Source organism: Scardinius erythrophthalmus (assembly GCF_964197995.2).
Source record: "Scardinius erythrophthalmus genome assembly, chromosome: 14".
In the NCBI taxonomy this organism is placed as follows: domain Eukaryota; kingdom Metazoa; phylum Chordata; class Actinopteri; order Cypriniformes; family Leuciscidae; genus Scardinius; species Scardinius erythrophthalmus.
Window position 1 is genome coordinate 7,876,493 of NC_138234.1, and position 25,052 is coordinate 7,901,544.

A 25,052-nucleotide genomic window follows, 5' to 3' on the forward strand; every position below is an offset into this window, starting at 1 on the left:
TAGTTTCTTGAAAAGCTACATTCATTATTACTGCACAAGATACACACAAGAATATATACACAAGAATAATTCCATAGCAACCCTGCTCACTGCAACCTCTTTTTCACATGCAGGTGAAATCCAAGCCCTCCAAGTGTTTTTCAGACATTCCTGTACTTGAGAAGTGGCCACGCCCACATGATGTACATGCACACTGTACGACACACCAGAGACATAAATACCACTGTACTGAAGCAGTGCTGTTCCATTCATTCTAAGAATCAAAGCACGATTGAGAGGAAACATGGAGACAAAAAAGTTTTTCGTTTATTTGTTCACAGTTTTGGCATTCCTCTTGCATGGTAAGACATTTATTTATTTATTTATTTATTTATTTCTCTTTAGGTCAACGATTAAAAAATAATAATATAATAAATAAATAAAAATAATGAGTTTATAGAGTTCCCTGCTCAAACCAGAGATTTATTCAAGACCCAGACCCAGATCCAGACAAAGACCTGTCAGTCCAAGAACCAGGTAGCCTAAATATTAATGAACCAAAATAATATGTAATATTTTCTTTTTAATATATTTAATATTTTTTTTTGTAGTAAATTTGTCAAGTTGTTATGTCAATGCAAATCAAATTAACCAAACTTTGAGTGTCTTTGTCTTAACACTAGTAGGCAGGATAAACACTATAATTTTTTTTTTTTTTTAAATAAGATTTTGGTTTGTATTTCACTGTATTCCTTTGTTTATCCCCCTTAATCATTTTAAACAGCTACAATATATTATAACCAGCTTGATTTGAGCCATCAAGACATCTAGGATTAACAAGAAACATCTAAACTTAAGGATTAGGAGGATTTGGGCTTCCCGATTTTAAATATGATTATTGGGCAGCTAATTTAAATACTTTAGCATGTTGGAGAAAGTTGGGTTCGGGGTGACAAGCCAGAATGGTTAGCAATTGAAAAAGCTTCTTTTAATAAGACTTCTTTATATCAACGGAAACATTTATTTCTAACTTAATTGAAGTGTGCACAAATTAAGGTATAGCTTATTTGAAAATTCCTGATATATATATGTGGATACTCCAATTTGTAGTAATCATGCTTTTCCTCCAGGTTTACATACACTGTAAAAAATAATTCCGTAAAAAAACGGATAATGTACTGGCAGAAAATTACGGACAGTTCCTTCACCTCTAAAACGGAAAATTCTGTATATTAACAGTACATTTTCTGTACTATTAACAGATAATCCTTATACAGAAATTTCTATATTTATATATAGATATATATATATAGATAAAATATATTATATATATTTTGGTGGCAAATAATTCAAGAACGACATATACAAATTGAAAATGGTTTATTTTTGTACAAATTTCCATGTATACATTCTTAAATACATTCAGTGGGAAAAAGATATATATATATGTGTGACATAAATGAAACCATGTACAAAGCACCATTAAAAAGTGCTTGTATTGTGGAATAAGTTTTTAGACATTAAACAAACAAGAGACAGAATTAAAAAAAGAAAACATGAGAAGGTACTTGCACAACCCTAATAAGTTGATTGAACTCAATTGATTTGAGTAAACTCGTTCCCTCAATTTAATTGAGTAATGGGGTCTCCCAAAACATGCATATTTAAGTTTACTTAACTTGGTGCTTATGTAGACTTGACTTAAATTGTTTAGTTCACCAAACTTGACGATTATTTAATGTACTTAAACAATAAAGTTCACTTAACTTAGTGTTAATTTCAAGTGTAATTGTATATTTAAGTAAACTCAACATGAAAATTTAACTGAAATTAGAATTTAATTCTAAATTTTAAAGTTATTATTTTTGACTGTAAGTTTTGTGCACACTGCACTTACATAAAACAATGAACAACATATTGATCCTTTGAGTCTTTATTGACCAAAATGTCAAATGGAAATGAGTCACACCCTGTACATAACTCTAAAGGTGGCAACAATGTCCAACATTAAGTAGTGAACTACATCAATTGTACAACTCTGTAGGTGGTTATTTCAATGTAAACAGATTAAGAACAGATGCACTTACTAAACATGACTTGAAGAAATTCCATTAATGCCAGAACAACTAACAACTAATCAATATATTTGAAGCACTTTTATGAGAATATACGATTAAATGCTGACAAAATGAAATGCTTTTAAAGGGATTGTTCCCCCAAAATGAAAATTCTGTCATCATTTAGTCACCCTCAAGTTAATTCCAAACCTGTATAAATTTAATAAAATCTGCTTCAGTGCAGGGCTCAGAAAATTCACAATGCTGACAAGTAAATGTAAGTGACAGTGCTATTTCCCGATCATGTCCCAAGTGTGTTTTTGCATGAATTTTTGACAGATGAACTTTTAAACTACTTATGGAGTTGAATGTACTAAGACAGTCATTGTGTAGGCATGGAAAAGGTACAGTTTTTGTATGACCACCATGTTTTAAATGATAATGTTTGAGAAGTTCCCCTCTTTTTGCAGAGTTAAAAATGCAACACTTACATTTCCACATGTTCTTGTCTCATATCACCCGTAACAAAACAACAGTTGAAAATATTAATTTTTACAAATCAAACAAAGAAAATTACATTATAATTAAAATGGTAATCTTACAGTGTAACTCAAAATACACCTAAACCAGCAAATAAAGGTCTCTGATAAAAATAAAAAAAGGCAATCATCCTGGAAGGTGGCCTAGATCAGATGATATGACTAAATCACTTTGTAGCTAATTATTGGTGACAAGCATGACGTTAATTTTACCATCTACGAAACATCACTCGTAGCTATAGTAACAATGTTCTTATAACTTATGATAGATACTTTACGAAATACTACGTTTTACAAGTCAAAATATCAAATAAGTCGATTTCTCAATCAATCAGAAATGTATCATGAAATATTGTCAATTACTGGTGAAACTGACAAAGTTTGCCCTGGAAAAATAACCCACATGGTCTAAGCAGTAGCTGCCATGTTCTTTCTTGCACAGAAAAAAAGATCCATCAAATATGTATCTCACAGGTAAAATAAGAAATAAGCTGTTGACATTTCAATAATCATACCATCACAAAATCATGAAGAAAATATCGTTAATTAATGTCGAGGTTGTCAAAGTCTGACCAGAAAAAAAATAAAATCACTAACGTAAGTTAGCTGCCATGTTCTGTTGCCGAAAATTACACGATTACACAATGATTAAGTTTATATTTTACTAATTACTATTACTAATAAAATAAAGAATCGTTTGATATCGCAGTTTTTATATCATCACAAAACCATAAATAAAATAACGTTAATTAGTGGCTAACGTTATGTTGGAAAAGTTTGACCAGGAAATATTGTAATTAACGTTATGGCTGCGTTCTATTTTATTATAGAACCGTGCAAGGATTTAAATAAACATATTTCAGTTTTAAAAAGTCACACAAAATAACTTTATATCTTAATAATTGTACTTACCGAGAATGGTACACAAAGAAAAACTCCCGTGGCCGTGACGTCTTGAAATTTGCACTGGTTTCAGCAACAGTCAGACGATGCGAAAATCACCAATTTTGTAATCCACCAATCAGTGCATTAGTTCTCTTGTTGCCAGGCAGAACTGCTTGCGTGGCCAATCGCATCAAAGGAAGACCAGAGAGAGCCATTTTAATTAAACCGATTTGAAATGAATTTGATTTAACGTTAAACATAATGTGTCCTCGCTGTATTTCTGTTATTTTGTATATTTTTTAATGAGACTTGGGAGGTGGCTGTGAGGAACTCTTTCATGCATCTTGGTATATATGTTCATGTGCCTGTTTACAAAATGTATGAGCTTGTATTAAAAAGGCTACTGAAAACTGTGCAACCCCCAGTATTACAAAAACACTTGTATATGGGTATTAAAGTGTATTTATCAAGTTTAAAGTATCTTTTTTTTTTTTTTTTTTTATAAAAATCAGTTTATTTCCATTACGATCAATAATTGTAATATAATGAAAGCCATTTGTTTTCTGGTAAAATAAGAATGACACATTGCACTTGAAGAAAGCATGTATGAATGTATTATCATTTCACAGTCAAGAAAACAACATTTGTGAAAATGACCTTTTGTAAGGATTAATCATGATTTTGAGCTCACATCACTTGAAATCTTAAGTTTATGTATTTTGAAGGTAAATAAGTTACTTGAACTTATATTTTTGAGTGACAGGGCCAAAATGCTAAATTTAAAGTAATGTTTAGTCAAGTACACTTGATTGTTTAAGTAAAGACAACATTAGGGTTTAGTCAAATAGCTCACACAATTATTTGAAAAAAAATTCATAAACTGTGAAAGTCAAGATTCAAAACATTTTCAAATGCAATACAATACAAATACAATACAATACAGAAAGAAACAAACAAAAACAAATGGAACACGAATACAGGTCTGCTGCTTTTATCATTAAAAATAGCTTTAGACAGTCAATAGTAGAGTGAAATGTTAGTGTTGATGCCATTTTTCTGTAAGAGAACACCATATTCTTTAAAGGGACACTTCACCCATTTGCATTAAGCTTTGCATTGTTAGAAACCCAGTCATACTATTGAATGGTCATGCAACATTTTTTCATTTTCCCCCGAGACGAGAGAAATCTGTATTTACCTCTTTACACTTCCTCCTACAATGACGCAAAAATCGTCATTTTGCGTCATTGTAGGAGGAAGTGTAAGAGGGGGGGATTTCTGTTAAGACTACAAGCACTAGATCCACCCTTTCAAACCCACCCATAGGGGGTTGGACCTAATGCGCTAACAGACCTATCACAGATCAGTGCGAGTGCGTTTGATTTCAACGGCAGAAACCTGCAGAAAACATGGACAAAGAAAGCTGAGTAGTAGGGGTTACCATACTCTATTTCCCGGACATGTCCGGCCATCGAGATGGACAAAAATGTCCGGGATTCAGCTTTTGCTTTCTGCGGTCGCCATCCATTGTTTACATGCTCATCTTTCGTTTCAATCTAACTGAATTCACCCCGATTGGTGAATCTGAATGTAATGTTTACATGAATGCTAAACAAGTGATCGGTTGATTTGCGTTTTAACATTGCTAAGAAAATACCCGCACCTCCGTGAGAGATAGCCCATGAGACCGGTGCATCTCACAGGCGCGCTCATCAGTAATCACAGTAATACAGGGAGCAGGACGAGGCTAGCGCCGCGGGAGAAAGACGCGAGGCCGGTGGCGTGATCGGTTGAAAGACGCGAGGCCGGTGGCGTGATCGGTTGAAAGACGCGAGGCCGGTGGCGTGATCGGTTGAAAGACGCGAGGCCGGTGGCGTGATCGGTTGAAAGACGCGAGGCCGGTGGCGTGATCGGTTGAAAGACGCGAGGCCGGTGGCGTGATCGGTTGATGTGTGTTTTACCATTGCTAAGAAAATACCTGCTCCTCCGTGCGAGATACGAGAACAGTGCCTCACAGGTGTCGGTCGTCAGTACTCGCGCCGTTCTCCCGCGCCCCTCAGCCTCGTCCTGCTCGCCACAGTAAACATGATGAATGGCGACTGTAGAACGCAAAAGCCGAATCCCGGACATTTTGGGCAAACTCGTCACGGAGACTCACTCGTAGCCTAGCCTTGCCTTGATGTTTTTGTTTTCAACTGCGCTGTCTTACCGGTAGGCGTGGCTTGGGAGTGGCCTTGTAGGGCAGCGAAGCAAGTGCATTCTGGGAGTTGTTGTCTTTCATCCACATAAGCCAAACATACATTTTCTGGCTTTTCTCAGTCTAGAAAGTCTAATTTCACATTTCTTCTACATAAATGACCCACTTTCAATACACATTCATGTCTCCACGGGTGAAATGACCCTTTAAAGGGTTAGTTCACCCAAAAATTTGAATTGTCATTAATTACTCACGCTCATGTTGTTCCATACCCCACAAGACTTCCATTCGTCTTCAGAACAAAAATTAAGATCTTTTTGAGGAAATCTGAGAAATTTCTGTCCCTCCATTGACATCTTACGCAACTACCAATTTCAAGGTTCAGAAAGGTATACAGCGACGAGAATACTTTTTGTGCGCAAAAAGAGAGAAGGAAATGAAAAGTGGAATAATGTCGTTATTTTTGTTTGTTTTTGCGCACAAAAAGTATTCTCGTCGCTTTATAAACTTAAGATCGAGCCACTGGAGTCACTTGGACTATATTAACGATCTCTTTAATACATTTTCTGGGCCAGCAAGTTTCAGTCCCTTAGAAGCCTATGGAGGAGTGAGACAACTCTCAGATTTAATCAAAAATATCTTAATTTGTGTTCCGAAGATGAACGAATGTCTTACGGGGTTGGAACAACATGAGGGTGAGTAATTACTGACAGAATTTTAATTTTTGGGTGAACTATCCCTTTAATGAGGAGGGAGCTGGTAAAGAATGACTAACGTTACAGGCAGAAGTATAACAGCAAGTTAAATGTAAATTAATTTTTCAAGATCATTATTTGGGGTTCAAAGTCAAATAATATGTGTAGTATGTGTGTATAATGTCTGTGTGTTGTCTAAAACAAAGACAAGACAAAAAGTCTAATGTAAACATAACATTAACGAACCTCATTTGGCAGAAAATGTGGTGTTATCCTTGATCCACCTGTACTGCATCTTCACACACAGTCTCTTCACGCTGTATCTTCATGCCTTTTAAATCAAGCAAGTCTTAAATGGCCTTTACTTTTCTTGACGATTCATCTGGTAGCTTTTGTATGAAGCCATTAAACTGCTCCAAAAACACGAGTAACTGCACTTTATACCAGTTGGTTAACGTGTGCGCTCGGCACGAAATAAACTGCATCACCGACAAAATAAAAGCCAATAAACCAATTACAACGAGGACACTATAACACATACAATCAGGGGAACTTCCACGAGTATGAACTAAATCTTTCAATGTGTGACGATATGCATAAAACGATAAACGCGACGGCTCCGACATTGCCTAACAAGCCGGGTGGCAACTAAATAACGTTACATAAACAGCTTATTTGACATTTATCAAAATATAATTTTTGGTTTTTACCACAGAAGTGTCAGAATGGCTTCCACACATCCGAAATCCGACTTTAAAAAGCAACTTTGGCCGCGTCATCTGTGTGTGTAATGCATAGGTGTAATGGCGCTTGCGTCTCAACTTTTCGCGCCGATCAGGTTCTAGTTCCCACAATGCAACGCGTAATTAAAAATATGGGTAAAAGTCCTGTAAAAGACAAATACGGAAAATTCCTTCAAATTATTATGGTACATAATGGTACATTATGGTACCGTATTTTTACGGATTATTTTTTTTACAGTGTAGCTCTTTTAAACAGCTAAAACAAAACTATGCTCTTGTTTCTGCACATTTTTTTTACGTTATTTGTCAGTTAAAGACTTCGTTGGAAAGCACATTCCAGACTTTGATGTTTTGAATTTGAATCCCACCTCAGAGAGAATTGTTAATGTACATCCCATGAGTGGTAGTGTGCCGAAATTGTACACATTACTGCTAGAAGAAATTGGTTTTAATATTCATGAAAACACGTGGGATGAGTGCAGAGTGCTTGAGAAATGTATACATGTTCAGTTAAGGTCAAAACCTTATTAAATTTATCCCACGATTTATCCACTCTGTAATAATTGTAAAATGTCAGAAAGCACCTTGTTTTATACTTTATGGTCATGTAGTAAAATTTTGGTAATATACACTACCGTTCAAAAGCTTGGGGTCAGTAAGATTTTTTTATGTTTTTAAAAGAAGTATCTTCTGCTCACCAATGCTGCATTTATTTGATAAAAAATAAAAAAATAAAAAACAGTAATATTGTGAAATATTATGACAATTTAAAATTACTGTTTTCTATTTTAATATGTTTCAAAGTGTAATTTATTCCTGTGATCAAAGCTGAATTTTCAGCATCATTACTCCAGTCTTCAGTGTCACATGATCCTTCAGAAATCATTCTGATATGATGATTTGATGCTCAAGAAACATTCATTATTATTATCAATGTTGAAAACAGTTGTGTACATTTTTTTTCAAAATTCTTTGATGAATAGAAAGTTCAAAAGAACAGCATTTTTTTTAAAATAGAATATTTTCTAACATTATAAATTTCACTGTGTAATGCTTGCAAAAAATATTTTATAGCTGTAAGTATCTAGCTCAAAGTAGCATGTACTATGTTACCGCTTAGAACGTTTGATGAGTTATTTATCCTGTATATATAGTTACTGTTTTGGTGGCATTGTGCGTGTGTGTTATTTGTGTTTTTACGCTGCTTGTTTGATCTGTAGAGAAACATTTTTATAGCACTTCCTCTTTTATCATTTTGTATGTCTGTCATAGACATTACATCATTTTCTGTTCATTTCTTCTTCAGGTGTGTCTCGTGTTGATACAGAAGAAGTGTCAGTGATGGAGGAAGATTCAGTCACTCTAAACACTAGTGTTCAAACAAACCAACAAGAGAAGATTAGATGGTATTTTAATAACATTCTCATCGCTCACATCAAAGGAGATCTCAGTATTATCTGTACAAATGTTCAGTGTAATGAAGTTACTGAGAGATTCAGAGGCAGACTGAAGCTGGATCCTCAGACTGGATCTCTGACCATCATGAACATCAGAAACACAGACACTGGAGAATATACACTAGTGATCCTCAAGGGCAGCGACAGTGGAAAGATCTTCAGTGTTTCTGTTCATGGTGAGTCATTATGTTTGAAAGCAGGTTATAATGTTTAAATCATATCATCGTGTTTATTATATCAGTGACATTCAGAGGTTTTTCTCTTTATCTGTGTCATTGAACAGAACAGAATCACTTTCAACTGTTTTGTCAGACATACTGACAGGTAATATGAATACAGGATTGTGATTGCCTATGATTTGTCTTTATTTCGTCAGCGGTCGTGTTTACTATGGTAATGGTTAGCACTCATAGTCTTTTGCATCACATATAAATATCTCTGCTTTATACGGTGATCAGAATCCACATCAGATTACAAACATAAGTTATTTCAAACACTTTTTTTTCTTTTGATTTTAAAAGTCTTTAATGCTGATGTTAGCTGGTATATGAAGTCATCCGTGGCACTGCCGTCTCCAGACTCAGGTAAACTCTGCCTGAGTTCATAACCACTCCTCAAGCCTGAGTTGGCCCGCTTTGGATCAAGGTATTCAGCGGGCCAAAAAACCCTGGCCATTGGCCCCGACGAGGCCTGATCAAGACATGATCAGGGGCAAGGCCCGACAGTGGCTATTAAGAACACAGACCAGGAGAAGTGAAAGAGAAATTATTTTTATGATTTACACGCTGTCTGAGATGCGCAGCCTCCTTATAATGAATCACTTTGTTTTCCTCATCACTTCACGTTGGGTAAAAGAACAAGTAAATGAACAAATGTAAATGTGGATTCACTGAACTCAGGAGTTATGGTGTGTTTAACTTGCTTGATTTTATGAACACATTCTCTTCTAGATGTTGCTGCCTTATCCAGAAAATCTCTTTACAGATTTGACATGTTGGTTTTGGATCAGTGAAAATCTGAATAATTGCAGTGCAGGTCTTATTAATAATGTTTCTTCTCCAGTTGTGCCAGCTAGTCCAGTGAAGACAGTGTCAGTGATGGTGGGAGATTCAGTCACTCTAAACACTGGTGTTCCTGAACCACAGAGATATGATGTGATTCAGTGGAGGTTTGGACATCTAAACTCTCCTATAGCTGAAATCAAAAGAAAGATTGGAAAATCCTTTACATCTAATACTGATGAGGGATTCAAAGACAGACTGCAGCTGGACTGTTGGAGTGGATCTCTGACCATCAGGAACACTGAAACCAAACACTCCGGAGATTATGAAGTTGACAAAAATAACCACGCAGATAGGTAAAATAATATTATATACATAAATTAGAGTGAAAATATAGGCATAAAAGCAACAATTAAAATTAAGATTAAAAAAAGATTATCAGGAGCCCAAAATAACCTCTCCTTTCAGTGCATCACCAGTGCAAAGAGGAAGAGGAGGGGAAAGAACAGGAAATTATATTGACTCATGATGTCATCACCACAATTAAAGGGAAAGGCACTCACACTTCAATTAGGCAGTCATATCAGGTGTATGTAAACAAACAATTTTGTGTGAATTCTAATAAACAATATATACATTTAACAGGAAACTTTCTGTACCCGTTACATGACTGTTAATTATCTAATTTCATGTTGTTTTAGATTTTATTTGTTCATTGTTTATTTTGTTGGATTTTAGTTGGACTTGGTCAGAACTGTTTCAAAAATAGTTATCTGCATGATGCCTTTGGGCTCAGTGATGTTGAATTTAAATGACCTGTAAAATAAAGACATGTTATGTTACGTTGTGATGTAATTGTGTTTTCTGAAAGGGACTAAAGAACAAAGAATTTTTATCATCTGAAAGGCAGATTACAAATGTTTTTATTAGATAGACATTATATAACAGTTTCAGGTTATGTTTTAGTGTTGGTAACATGTCCCACATTGTCCCACACAAACTTATAATCGTCCCACATTTGGTTTGTTTGACGGTGGTCACCCTACTGCTTGTGCACGTAAAGACTAGCGCTAGGTAGTCACTACTGTATTTTCTTTGTTTAGATTGTTCTAGTTTTTTTATGTCAGGCATTGCTGAAAATGTATCTGTAACACTTTACAATTTGTTACAATTTGTTAACATTAGTTATTACGCGGTTTTGGAATACTTGATTCTGATTGGTCAATCGCGCCATCCAGCAGTAAATTGTTCCCAGATGACAACCTCTGAAAACAGAAACACAGGCTCATCCGGGTCACTGAAGTCAGCAGCCCTATACGCTTTCGGAACTGTTTTTCTTCATAGAAGTTTTGCATTTGGTGAGCTAATAAAATATTTAAACTCAGTCAAATCCATATTTTGTGTACAGTTATTTAATTATGCCACCCTGTATTGTGAACTCGCTCTCTCTTGTTTCATGCAAACGCAGCTGCTGCCATTTTGTGACTATTGTTTTTGTACACTGTTGGATTGTGAGATTCAAACGGGTACGATTTTAAAACATTCTGAATTTTAATCTGAAATCAATATCTCTTATCTCCATAATTATTTATGTGGTGAAATGCTGTGTAATAAGTGGTATGACTGCCTTATCTCTTAAATGTACGTTTAGTTTGAACTTGCTGCGCTAACAGCTATACTCTCCGCGGAAGCTTTGCGTTTCGAGAGCTAATAAAATATTTAGACTTCGATCAAAATTTTGTCTAATTATTTACTTGCGTGGCAAGTAGCTAAGTGGGATAATGTACATCCAGCCGGTTGTTCTCTCATTTTTCCTTTTCAGCGACCACCCTGATAACCTTTTATCATGTTTAAACCATCTCTGGTTATTCACGTAACCGTAGTTCCCTGAGAGGAGGGAACGAGACATAACGTATGGGGAAATCCATTTTCCTCAAAATGCTGAAGCCTGTATGGATTTTGACCTTTTGCCTGGCTGTTTATGATTACGGATTACCCCATTAAAGCTGCACTTGGATCTTACCTTTTGTGTGTGCATCTCGTGACAGTCGGTCCCTCGACATTACGTATGGGGAACATATAAAACCCCTGCCATGTGGAAGTTGGCCCAGCTCGATCGAGCCCCTGTAGAGCACAAGCACTATAAGCACTCAGACTGATAGCGCGCTAGCTCTAGGCAGGGTACCGGACCTGGTTGAAACACCCAATGTATTCTGGCACAGAGCCAACTCGGCTTCAACGTCATCAGTATCTCCCCTAACCCAGTTAAGCAACACTGAACTGGTGTGATATGGGGGAAAAATGCAGCAAACATGTTGGTGCTTTGAGAACATTGCCGGTTTATGAACGCAGGCATAATAAAGGGGCCACATAACAGTTAATGTGGATATATCAACCACAGCTAATACTGCAGTAACTTGTCGCTGTCTATACGACCTGGTTGAAACAATGGTAGAAACATGCGCCAACCGGGGCGTGTCCTCAGGCAACTTAGTCACTCAGCTCTCTCCTCCTGCACTGACAGAACATGTGGTGCAAACGAGGGAATGTCCAGGTTATAAAATCTCGCAAACGTGTTGTGAGATGACCAGCCCGCTGCGACACAAATGTCCTGAATAGATATGCCTTTTTGCCCAAGCCCATAATGACGCCAAACTCCTAGTGGAGTGGGCGCGTACCCCTATCGGACAATTTCATAGCAGACGAAAAGCTGCTCTGAAGCTCGAAACTAGCTAGTCCTGTTCACATAAGCATGTAGCGCGTGCACAGGGCACAGGGCACAAAGCACGCTTCTGTCATACTGAATTGTTGTCTAGTTCAGTGGGACAAAACGCTTGAATTGTAATCACCTGGGCTTTGAACGGTATTGAGAGCATCTTTGGTGTGTAGCCACGTCTGGGTATGAGTCTGACCATGCAATCATCCGGTCCGAACTGCATACATTCACTGCTCACCGACAGGGCATGCAAGTCTCCCACTCGTTTCCCGCAGGCTATCGCGAGCAGTAGTGCCGTCTTAACCGAGAGCACTTTAAGGTCGCTAGATTCGGCTGGCTCGAAGGGTGGGTCGAAGAGTGCACTGAGCACTAACGATATGTCCCAAACTGACATCTGGCGAAGGCGGGGAGGATTTAGCCGCCTCGCCCCCAGGGGAAAGCTCGTTATCAGGGGGTGCTTCCCCACCGAATGGCCATCTAGCGTGTCGCGAAAAGCAACAATAGCGGCTACGTAGACTTTCGCTGTAGACGGGGAGCGTCCAGATGTTCCTGCAGGAAGGTCAGAATAATGGAAATATCACAACCCCTTGGGGTCTCCCCATCTGCCAATACAGCAGTTAGCAAATACCTTCCATTTCAGAGCATATAAGCACCTTGTCGAAGGGGCTCTAGCTTCTGCTATCGTCTGCAGCACTCGCTGTGATACTCCGCATTGATCTCCCACACATGTACAGTGGGGCAAAAAAGTATTTAGTCAGCCACCAATTGTGCAAGTTTTCCCACTTAAAAAGATGAGAGAGGCCTGTAATTTTCATCATAGGTATATCTCAACTATGAGAGACAAAATGAGAAAAAAAATCTCATTGTCTGATTTTTAAAGAATTTATTTGCAAATTATGGTGGAAAATAAGTATTTGGTCAATAACAAAAGTTCATCTCAATACTTTGTTATATACCCTTTGTTGGCAATGATAGAGGTCAAATGTTTTCTGTAAGTCTTCACAAGGTTTTCACACACTGTTGCTGGTATTTTGGCCCATTCCTCCATGCAGATCTCCTCTAGAGCAGTGATGTTTTGGGGCTGTCGCTGGGCAACACAGCCTTTCAACTACCTCCAAAGATTTTCTATGGGGTTGAGATCTGGAGACTGGCTAGGCCACTCTAGGACCATGAAATGCTTCTTACGAAGCCACTCTTTCATTGCCCGGGCGGTGTGTTTGGGATCATTGTCATGCTGAAAGACCCAGCCACGTCTTCAATCTTCAATGCCCTTGCTGATGGAAAGAGGTTTTCACTCAAAATCTCACGATACATGGCCCCATTCATTCTTTCCTTTACACGGATCAGTTGTCCTGGTCCCTTTGCAGAAAAACAGCCCCAAAGCATGATGTTTACACCCCCATGCTTCACAGTACGTATGGTGTTCTTTGGATGCAACTCAGCATTCTTTCTCCTCCAAACACGACGAGTTGAGTTTTTACCAAAAAGTTCTATTTTGGTTTCATCTGACCATATGACATTCTCCCAATCCTCTTCTGGATCATCCAAATGCTCTCTAGCAAACTTCAGACGGGTCTGGACATGTACTGGCTTAAGCAGGGGGACACGTCTGGCACTGCAGGATTTGAGTCCCTGGCGGCGTAGTGTTTTACTGATGGTAGCCTTTGTTACTTTGGTCCCAGCTCTCTGCAGGTCATTCACTAGGTCCCCCCGTGTGGTTCTGGGATTTTTGCTCACCGTTCTTGTGATCATTTTGACCCCACGGGGTGAGATTTTGCGTGGAGCCCCAGATCAAGGGAGATTATCAGTGGTCTTGTATGTCTTCCATTTTCTATTAATTGCTCCCACAGTTGATTTCTTCACACCAAGCTGCTTACCTATTGCAGATTCAGTCTTCCCACCCTGGTGCAGGTCTACAATTTTGTTTCTGGTGTCCTTTGACAGCTCTTTGGTCTTGGCCATAGTGGAGTTTGGAGTGTGACTGTCTGAGGTTGTGGACAGGTGTCTTTTATACTGATAACGAGTTCAAACAGGTGCCATTAATACAGGTAACGAGTGGACAACCTGTTGTCAGCGAGAAGTACAGCGGGCAGTGGGTGTTCTCCTCTGAAGCAAAGAGGTCGATCTCTGCTTTTCCAAAGAGATTCTAGATCATATTTATAGTTTGCGAGTGTAGCCTCCACTACCCGTCTACAATGCCGTTCCTGGACAGCATGTCCGCGCCACAATTCAAACTGCCCGGTACGTGTACTGCTCGGATCAAAAAAAGTATCCGATCCGTCCACAAGAGCAGCTGCCTCGCTAAGCTGTGCAGGGGCCGCGAGCGCAACCCTCCCTGGTGATTGTTGTACGCCACCACAGCCATGTTCCGTTCTGATGAGAACATGACGGTCCTTCACGAACGGAAGGAAGCTCTGCAGAGCCAAACGAACCGCTTCCATCTCCAAGCAGTTTATATGCCAGTGCTTCTGGTCCCCCGCCCACGTACCGAACGCTGGTCTGCCATCGCAGAGGGCTCCCCAGCCTGATAGTGATGCATTCGTAGTGACCACCATCCGTCTGACCACTCTGCCCATAGCAGCACCCTGTTCGTACATGGTCGTGCCGGACCAAGGTGCCAGAGTCTCGAGACATGAACGCTTTATGATAAGACGTTCTGTCCCTGCTCTCCACGCATGCGGCTGCACTCGGCTTTGCAATCAGTGCTGCAGTGGTCTAATGTGTAGCAAGCCCAGTCTGCAGACGGAGGCTGCGGCTGCCATCAGACCCAGTAGCCTCTGAAACGTTTTTCTAAGGGGACAGCTCTGCTTTGAACAAAGAGGGCTAGAGTATTGTGAATGGACTGGATCCTCGGCTCTGATAAGCGCGCGATCCCAGAACCATACCCAGGAATGTGATCGACTGGCTCGGCTGAAGCATGCTCTTCTGTATGTTCACAGACAGTCCCAAGTATGTCAGATGGGCGTGGAGTCTGCGTCTGTGTTCCTCGAGAGCGCCTCTTGATTGAGCAATGACTAGCCAGTCATCGAGATAGTTCAGTATGCGCATCCCACTGAGCTTCAGGGGTGCGAGCGCTGCATTCATGCACATTGTAAATACACGGGGGGCCAGAGCCAGCCCGAACGGCAACACTCTTATCAAAAGCCAGGCTGTGGATCAGGTAGAAGAACTACAAATACCTGGCGACGGTCATTGACAATAAGTTGTGCTTTGAGTCCCAGGTAGATGCTGTCTGCAAGAAGGCTCATCAACGTATGTACTTTTATCGGAAACTTAGAAATTTTAACCTGGACACTACTTTTATGAAAATGTTTTATTCCTGCTTTATTGAATCAATTCTTACTTTCTCATTTATCTGTTGGCATGGTTCCCTCTTGGAGAAGGAAAAGAACCGTCTTAATGATGTCGTCAAAGTGTGTAGTAAAATTGCTGGAATTGCCTTAAATGACCTTAGCAAGGTGTACAGGGTCAGATGTGTGAGGAAGGCTAAGGCTATTGTTGCAGACCCTTCTCACCCCTTGTGCCAAGAGTTTTTACTGCTTCCTTCCGGGTGTCGTTATAATGTTCCACGGTGTAACACCTACAGGTTCAAAAAGTCCATGATCCCCAGAGCGATTAGTCTTTTAAATGAATGAGTATATTTAATGTATTATTTTATTATGTGTTCTTTGTTTTCTGTTGATGGTACGTTGTATGTGACTGCTGGCTCTAAACTAAATTGCCCCATGTGGGATAATAAAGCGAAACTAACCAACTAACTAAACTAACTAACACTTTGAACTGGTATGCGACACCTTCGAATGCAAAACGCAGAAATCGCCTGTGATGTGGGCTATCTGAATGTGAAAGTACTCATCCTTCACATCTACTGTGATGAAGTAATCCTCGGTCTGAATATGCGCGAGGATTTGCTTCACCGTAATCATCTTGAACGCGTGCTTCGCGAGCACTTTGTTCAGTAATCTCAGGTAGGGTGCATACCTCCATCCTTTTTAAGGGACTAGAAAATAGCGGCTGTAAGTCCCACAATTTCTCTGTTCCTCGGGCACTATCTCTACTGCCTTTTTGTCCAGGAGAGAGGAGATTTCTGCCCGTAGCAGCGGGGCGCTCTGTTCTGATACTTCTGACATAATCACCGCCAAAGCAGGGTGGTCTGCGAGTGAACTGAAGCGTATAGCCAATCTGGGCAATCAAGGCCGTTGGCAGCGTCAACCACGCGCTCAAGTGGTTCGATAGAGGGGGCATTAACGCATGATGCGGCGGGAGCTGCGCGCCAGTCGCCGCCGAAGCATTGACAATGCTTTGACAAAGCATTGACATTGGGCTTGAGAACGTTTAAGTAGGAGATGCGGCATCATCTTTGACTGTTTCAAGTAGGGATGTCCCGATCCGATCACGTGATCAGAAATCGGGCCCGATCACGTGGTTTCAGACTCGATCGGAATCGGACGTTACCTCCCGATCAGGACTCGGATATATATGTATATATATTCTCATTATTTTTTAACACATCTATAGTTATGCGTTGGGAGAACATGAGAACATGACGGTCCTTCACGAACGGAAGGAAGCTCTGCAGAGCCAAACGAACCGCTTCCATCTCCAAGCAGTTTATATGCCAGTGCTTCTGGTCCCCCGCCCACGTACCGAACGCTGGTCTGCCATCGCAGAGGGCTCCCCAGCCTGATAGTGATGCATTCGTAGTGACCACCATCCGTCTGACCACTCTGCCCATAGCAGCACCCTGTTCGTACATGGTCGTGCCGGACCAAGGTGCCAGAGTCTCGAGACATGAACGCTTTATGATAAGACGTTCTGTCCCTGCTCTCCACGCATGCGGCTGCACTCGGCTTTGCAATCAGTGCTGCAGTGGTCTAATGTGTAGCAAGCCCAGTCTGCAGACGGAGGCTGCGGCTGCCATCAGACCCAGTAGCCTCTGAAACGTTTTTCTAAGGGGACAGCTCTGCTTTGAACAAAGAGGGCTAGAGTATTGTGAATGGACTGGATCCTCGGCTCTGATAAGCGCGCGATCCCAGAACCATACCCAGGAATGTGATCGACTGGCTCGGCTGAAGCATGCTCTTCTGTATGTTCACAGACAGTCCCAAGTATGTCAGATGGGCGTGGAGTCTGCGTCTGTGTTCCTCGAGAGCGCCTCTTGATTGAGCAATGACTAGCCAGTCATCGAGATAGTTCAGTATGCGCATCCCACTGAGCTTCAGGGGTGCGAGCGCTGCATTCATGCACATTGTAAATACACGGGGGGCCAGAGCCAGCCCGAACGGCAACACTCTTATCAAAAGCCAGGCTGTGGATCAGGTAGAAGAACTACAAATACCTGGCGACGGTCATTGACAATAAGTTGTGCTTTGAGTCCCAGGTAGATGCTGTCTGCAAGAAGGCTCATCAACGTATGTACTTTTATCGGAAACTTAGAAATTTTAACCTGGACACTACTTTTATGAAAATGTTTTATTCCTGCTTTATTGAATCAATTCTTACTTTCTCATTTATCTGTTGGCATGGTTCCCTCTTGGAGAAGGAAAAGAACCGTCTTAATGATGTCGTCAAAGTGTGTAGTAAAATTGCTGGAATTGCCTTAAATGACCTTAGCAAGGTGTACAGGGTCAGATGTGTGAGGAAGGCTAAGGCTATTGTTGCAGACCCTTCTCACCCCTTGTGCCAAGAGTTTTTACTGCTTCCTTCCGGGTGTCGTTATAATGTTCCACGGTGTAACACCTACAGGTTCAAAAAGTCCATGATCCCCAGAGCGATTAGTCTTTTAAATGAATGAGTATATTTAATGTATTATTTTATTATGTGTTCTTTGTTTTCTGTTGATGGTACGTTGTATGTGACTGCTGGCTCTAAACTAAATTGCCCCATGTGGGATAATAAAGCGAAACTAACCAACTAACTAAACTAACTAACACTTTGAACTGGTATGCGACACCTTCGAATGCAAAACGCAGAAATCGCCTGTGATGTGGGCTATCTGAATGTGAAAGTACTCATCCTTCACATCTACTGTGATGAAGTAATCCTCGGTCTGAATATGCGCGAGGATTTGCTTCACCGTAATCATCTTGAACGCGTGCTTCGCGAGCACTTTGTTCAGTAATCTCAGGTAGGGTGCATACCTCCATCCTTTTTAAGGGACTAGAAAATAGCGGCTGTAAGTCCCACAATTTCTCTGTTCCTCGGGCACTATCTCTACTGCCTTTTTGGCCAGGAGAGAGGAGATTTCTGCCCGTAGCAGCGGGGCGCTCTGTTCTGATACTTCTGACATAATCACCGCCAAAGCAGGGTGGTCTGCGAGTGAACTGAAGCGTATAGCCAATCTGGGCAATCAAGGCCGTTGGCAGCGTCAACCACGCGCTCAAGTGGTTCGATAGAGGGGGCATTAACGCATGATGCGGCGGGAGCTGCGCGCCAGTCGCCGCCGAAGCATTGACAATGCTTTGACAAAGCATTGACATTGGGCTTGAGAACGTTTAAGTAGGAGATGCGGCATCATCTTTGACTGTTTCAAGTAGGGATGTCCCGATCCGATCACGTGATCAGAAATCGGGCCCGATCACGTGGTTTCAGACTCGATCGGAATCGGACGTTACCTCCCGATCAGGACTCGGATATATATGTATATATATTCTCATTATTTTTTAACACATCTATAGTTATGCGTTGGCACAGAGTTACACCGGATTCACACTGCACACGTTAGCAGAGCGTAAGCAGCGCAGGAGCAGGACACGCGCGTTTTGCTTTCACACTGGCAGCGTTTGTCACGCGTGGCTGAACCGCGGGTTGTGTACAGACAGAGTACTCTATAATGGATAAGTTGGCATTGCTTTATTTCGTTTCCAAATACATTTAAGAGAAAATGCTTGTCAAGAAGCTTATTTTATTAATAATTTCATTTATATAACTTTTGGTTCATCTTTGTTTTTATTGTTCTGGCAACAAGTTTGTTTTTGGACATTTGTTTTCTTTTTAAATTGCTGTTGGTCATTTGATCGACTGTTCAAAACACAATAGATATCATCAATGCACTTTTTGGATAAAACTGCGGTGTATTTTGGCCATGATCAATGCATTGTCACTTTAATTCAGCGTAGCAAAAATAGACTCGGCGGCGAAACGATCGCGGCACTACTGCTTCTGCTCTGCTCCTGCTACGCGCTGCCGCGCCGCCTCTGCGTGCGATGTGAATGCTCTAATCTGTTAACATGGGCGCCGAAAAAAATACGCTCTGCTAATGCGTGCAGTGTGAAACCGGCGAGTGCAGTTCCTAAAAGCACATTACTGGCTTTGCAAACACTGTGGCACTTTTATGTTTTTATTTGTTTACATGCCTGCTGGGTATTTTAAGTTGAGGTGCTATTTGTTTATATATTAGACTTTTTTTATATTTACTGTTGCACTAAGTCTAAAAGTGAAGAATTTATGTTATTAGGGCCCAAGCCCTGAAAGGGCGAAGGCCCTATTGTTTCCGTAAGGATTTTTTTTTTCACCTTTTTGCCACTTTTGGGGCCCTTAACATACTCAAAAACTCTTGAAATTTTGCACATACGTCAAAACCTGCGGCCATCAGGGCCGGACTGAAGCTGGTACCCGGGCGTGGCAGGGGGGCTCGACAGCGCCCCCTGGAATGGTGTCCGAAAACTTGGTCCATAAATTAAACACGCTTGCATGTAATAATATGAAACTCAGTACACATATAGATCTCATCGGGCCGAACAACTTTCGTGCTCTGAGTTTTACACCAGCCCAACAGGAAGTCGGTTATTATACGTTGTTTGGAAAACGCATACAATGGAATATGAAATACTCCTCCTAGGGACTTCGTCCGATCGCCACCAAACTTGGTGTGAATGAAGTCAAGACATTGAGGATGAATTCTTGCGAACGGATTTTTGATATCTCGAACGGTTTGGCCGTGGTGAGGAAACGAATTTATGGCGAATAATGGGACACAGGAAGTGTGTTATAACTTCAGCATACATTAACTGATCTTATTACATGGCTTGGCTGAATTCCAATGTAGAATGCGGTCTGTTATTTCTTGATAACAGACCGCTGCGGAGTATAACAGACCGTTGCCATGAAAAACAGAGCGTTGCTATGGACGCAGTTATGTTCACTCTGGAAGACAGCTATATCAATCCGCAAAAGTCAGAACATGGAAGATTTTAATATTAATTTTAATATTTATGGAGAGAACGAAACTTTTGAATCGTGGTTAATGGCTAATTTGTCCCCAGTAAAGAAACGGAAAAGAGAACCAAAAAACAACGCAAAAGATACAAGAGAGGGTAAAAGACACAAAGAGCTGGATGGCAGAGAAATCGACAAAATTGAAGAAGACAGGCACGAAGTAAACACTAAACGGAGTACGGAATGGGCTCTGGCAGTGTTTAAAGACTGGTTAGTCCAAAAGAATATGTCAGCAGACTTTGATAGTTACGGGGAAGTAAATCTGAATCAGATGCTGCGATCATTTTATGCATCTGTTAAGAACGCTAACGGAAAAACGTACTCAGTCTCAAGTTACATTGCGATTAGGTCTGGGATATGTCGCCACTACACGACAAGGTTTGATATAATGAATAGCGCCACATTTAAATCCAGTAACGGGGTATTTAAGTCGGTCATCAAAAACCTCCGCAAAAAACGGGAAAGACGTAAGCCAGCACCACCCCCCCATCACAGCCACAGATTTGGGGCTCCTCAGGTGTTCAGAGTTGCTGTCTCCCAACACAGCGAGCGGACTGGTCCGAAATGTGTGGTTCGACGTCCAGCTGCATCTAGCCAGACGAGGCAGAGAGGGAAATCGAGACTTGAAAAGTGACTCTTTTATTTTAAAACGCGATGAGAATGGCATAGAGTACATTTCACTCTCTCACAACGCTGAGACCAAGAACCACAAGGATGCCAAAGATCCATGTAAAGAAAATTACAGGGGGTGCATCTTCGCTGAGCCTGGCAATCCCAACTGCCCCGTAGCTAGTTTTAAAAAGTATGTATCCCTTTGCCCTCCTGACGCGAGTGCTTTCTACCTTCACCCACTAAAAAAAGACCAACAGCTACTGAACAGTCAAGCAGTGTGGTACTCTCGTGAGCCCATGATGGGACACAATTTCCTTGGACAAATGTTACCCCAAATCAGCAAAGCAGCCGGGCTTTTAAGGAGATATACAAATCACAGCTTGAGGAGCACAGCTGTCCAGCTGCTCTCTCAGGCTGGTCTTGAGAGTAGGGCAGTGGTGTAGTCTACGTGATACGCAGGTATACGCCGTATACCCACTAGAAAAGGCCAAGGATTTGCGTATACCCACTTAAAAAAAGCGTGAGGATACGTATCAACTTCGTTTTGTGTCAGAACTTTCACACTTTCATTCATAAATTCACCCCGTCTGTGTTTGCGAAGCGACGGATCGAATCGCGGAATCCAGTCACAAATGGAACTTGCTATATAATACAGAACGTCACTGATTTTGGCTATTTTTGAATGAATAAATCATAAGTAGCTGCTGTACAATGAATAAAATCTCGATATGGACTAGTGTCTATGAATATAAAAACGAAAAGAGACTGCAATTGTTATACGCGTCTCTGGGAATGAGCGCTCAGTGTGTGCTCCACTACACACACACACACACAGAAGTACGCGTGACTCACGCTCGTGGTGTTTTCAGCGTTTCACTGTATTGAGACATGATGTAAGCTACACATGTGCATTTCATCGCAGAGCTGCTATGAGAGTCACTTGATGAGAATTTCACCATTTCATTTGATAAAACTATCGCCATTCATTTGTTTCATATACACATAGAAACTGTATGTCTTTACGAAAACCTGTCAAAATAAAAGTTCTATAACTTGAAGAAATTATAACAGAAATATATTACTATTGCACAGAGTATACTTCAGGCCTAATAATAATAATAATAATAATAATAATAATAGTTTATTAAAACACACAGAAACTCAAATGTCTACAACCCACCAAAATAAAAGTTCGGTCTAACTCAAATTAATTAGAAAGAAATTGCACAGTAAAATGTATTTTAAAATAACATTTTTTTCAAAAACACCATTTCTAAAAGTAAATTTGTATTTGTGCCTATAATGTTTAAAACATTTTTTTTTTTTTGAAAATTGTCAACTGATAAAACCTGTGGTTCAGGGACCATATTCATATAACATCTAAGGCTAAAGGTAGCTCTTAACTGACTGAGTTAGATGGTGATTAACATTAAACAGTAGAAAATCAGTCCAGTCTCCCCAGCTGTAAATGTCATTGGCTGTTAAATTCTTGTGTTGCTTATAATAAATTGACATGTTGATAACACTTAGTATTTCATAATGCTCTCAATTACATGTCGATGCATACTGTATGCATTAGTGAGTGTGGTGGTGGTGCTTATGGGGTGACGCTCTGGGATGGGTGAGTATGCGGCGGGGGGGGGGGGGGGGGGGGTGTTAGAGTATACTCACTACAAAAAACTAGACTACACCACTGGAGTAGGGAGATAATGTCTGTGACTGGGCACAGATGTGAGGGCAGCCTGAAGAGCTACTGGGCTCCCACCACTACAGATAGGGAAAAGTGGAGCAAGATCCTGTCTTCCAATCCAGGCAACGGCAGCGTATCTGGTGAGAGCCTATCACTACATATTTTATGCAGTTTATGATCGCTACACAGTAACTTCAGCCGTTATATTGTAACATTATGTTTTCATGTGTGTCAGCTACAGCGCCTGGAGAAGGAAACAAGATGGATGAGGACAGAAACATCAACATTAATATTCCGAAAGAAGTCCCATTCACCTTGTCTCACTTCACAATCAACGGGAATGTTCAGTTTAATGTTAATAATAAGTAGGCTGAGTTTACGTTGCTATGGACACAGGAGTCTACCAGAGACGGAACGGACTATTTTCTTTTAGCGGAAGCAATATAATTGTTTTTAAATCAATAAACTCCTTTTTAAATCAATAATTCGTGTAAAATTATTTATTTATTTTGTAGTTAGCCATGTAATAAGCGGAATAATGTATAGAGCGGCGGTCGTTATAGCGAATAACAACCCCGACAGGCTGAACAGGACCCCGACGCGAAGCGGAGCCGCTCTATACATTATCCCTTACTTGATGAAACTTCAGCAGTGTGTTCGTTGTAAGAGGCCGTAAGAGGTGGATGTGACTATTATGAGTCAAAGTTATAGCGCCACCAACTGGCAGCAGGAAGTTTGTCACTTTCAAAATGCTTTGAAATCCCTCTCTTATTTGTACCCGAATTGCTTCAAACTTTATGTGTATAATGTAGACACACGGCAGATGTAGACCTGTGAAAGGATTATTGATATCTTAGATAGTGTTGCCATGGCAACTCATTGAACTTTACTATTCTTTTTTGATGCTTTTGAGACTCTTAGCATGCTTGAAATTCGATGAAACTCAACAGACACATCACATTTATTAGCCAGTAGACATGTGCAAAGTTTCAGAAATGGGCGTGGCAGGGGGGCTCAACAGCGCCCCCTTAAACGGGGTCTGAAAACTTGGTCCATAGATCAAACACGCTTGCATGAATTAATATGAAACTTGGTACACATATTGATCTCATCGGGCCAAGCAACTTTCCTTCTGTCAAGTTTTACGCCAGCTCAACAGGAAGTCGGCTATTATGGGTTGTTTGGAAAACGCTTGCTGTGGAATTTTATGTCCTCCTCCTAGAGAATTCAGCCGATCCCTACCAAACTCGTTGTGCATGAAGCCAAGACATTGAGGATGCTAAATTATGGCTGGATTTTGATATCTCGAACGGTTTGGCCATGGCGAGGAAACGAATTTATGGCGAGAAAAGAGAAACAGGAAGTTGTATAACATCTGCATACATTAACTGATCTTGATGAAACTTCAGCAGTGTGTTTGTTGTAAGAGGCCGATCAGATGGATGTAACTATTGTGAGTCAAAGTTATAGCGCCACCAACTGGCAGCAGGAAGTGTATCACTTTCAAAATGCTTTTGAGAAGAGTGGGGGGGGGGTTAGTTTTACCTACAGTTTAAAAAATCAAGACGTATATTGGTCTCATCGAGCCGGACAACTTTCTAATTTACAGTCATTATGTCCGAGCAACAGGAAGTCAGATATTTTGGTTTGAATGTGGATTTCTTTGCACAATCAGCCTCTGAATTTTTACCCACCCCTCTTAAATGGTTTATTTTATTCACACCAAACTTTTTCAACACGATGAAAATACATTAAAGATGCTAAATTGTGAACGGATAATAAATATCTCAAAAGCTTTTGCTATGGTGAGGGATTAAATAATGTCAAAAAAGGAAAAACTAAAAGAAAAAAAAACTTACAAATCTTCTAAAAATGTAATTATACATCATTTATTTCTATATAAAATTATACAAATATCAGAACTATACCCATTTTATTCTTTTTTTTCAATTTAATAATTGTTTAAGTTTAAAAACAGCCAGAATTTTTTTTAGTCCAAAAATAAATCATGTCATTCATAGTGCTATACTGCCCTCTTGTGTTCAAAATCAGGTAGGCCTATTGTATCTATATAAAAATATACTAGGTATGTGACGGTGAGAGTATTTTACCACCGGTTAATCAACGGGTTAATCAACGGGTTAATCAACGTTAATCAATGTTGTGGACTATTTTGAGTGTATCATAAAATCAGAATAAGGTAAGACAAGTAATATTTTATATATAAAAGACAGAAAATATTACTTGTCTTACCTTATTCTGAT

At 40.2% G+C, this 25,052-nt stretch overlaps 1 protein-coding gene across 3 annotated transcripts in view; it reads left to right on the plus strand.

The window, feature by feature from the left end:
- The first annotated feature begins 264 nt into the window (after positions 1 to 264).
- Positions 265 to 25,052, plus strand: part of LOC308702638 (uncharacterized protein) — a 39,976-nt gene continuing 15,188 nt past the window's right edge. For all 3 annotated transcript variants that reach the window (XM_081385640.1, XM_081385641.1, XM_081385642.1), the window contains exons 1-2: positions 265 to 341; positions 8,402 to 8,728. In XM_081385640.1, coding sequence (XP_081241766.1) covers positions 284 to 341; positions 8,402 to 8,728 — 385 coding nt within the window. In that variant the 5' untranslated portion in view covers positions 265 to 283. The remainder of the gene's footprint in view (positions 342 to 8,401; positions 8,729 to 25,052) is intronic.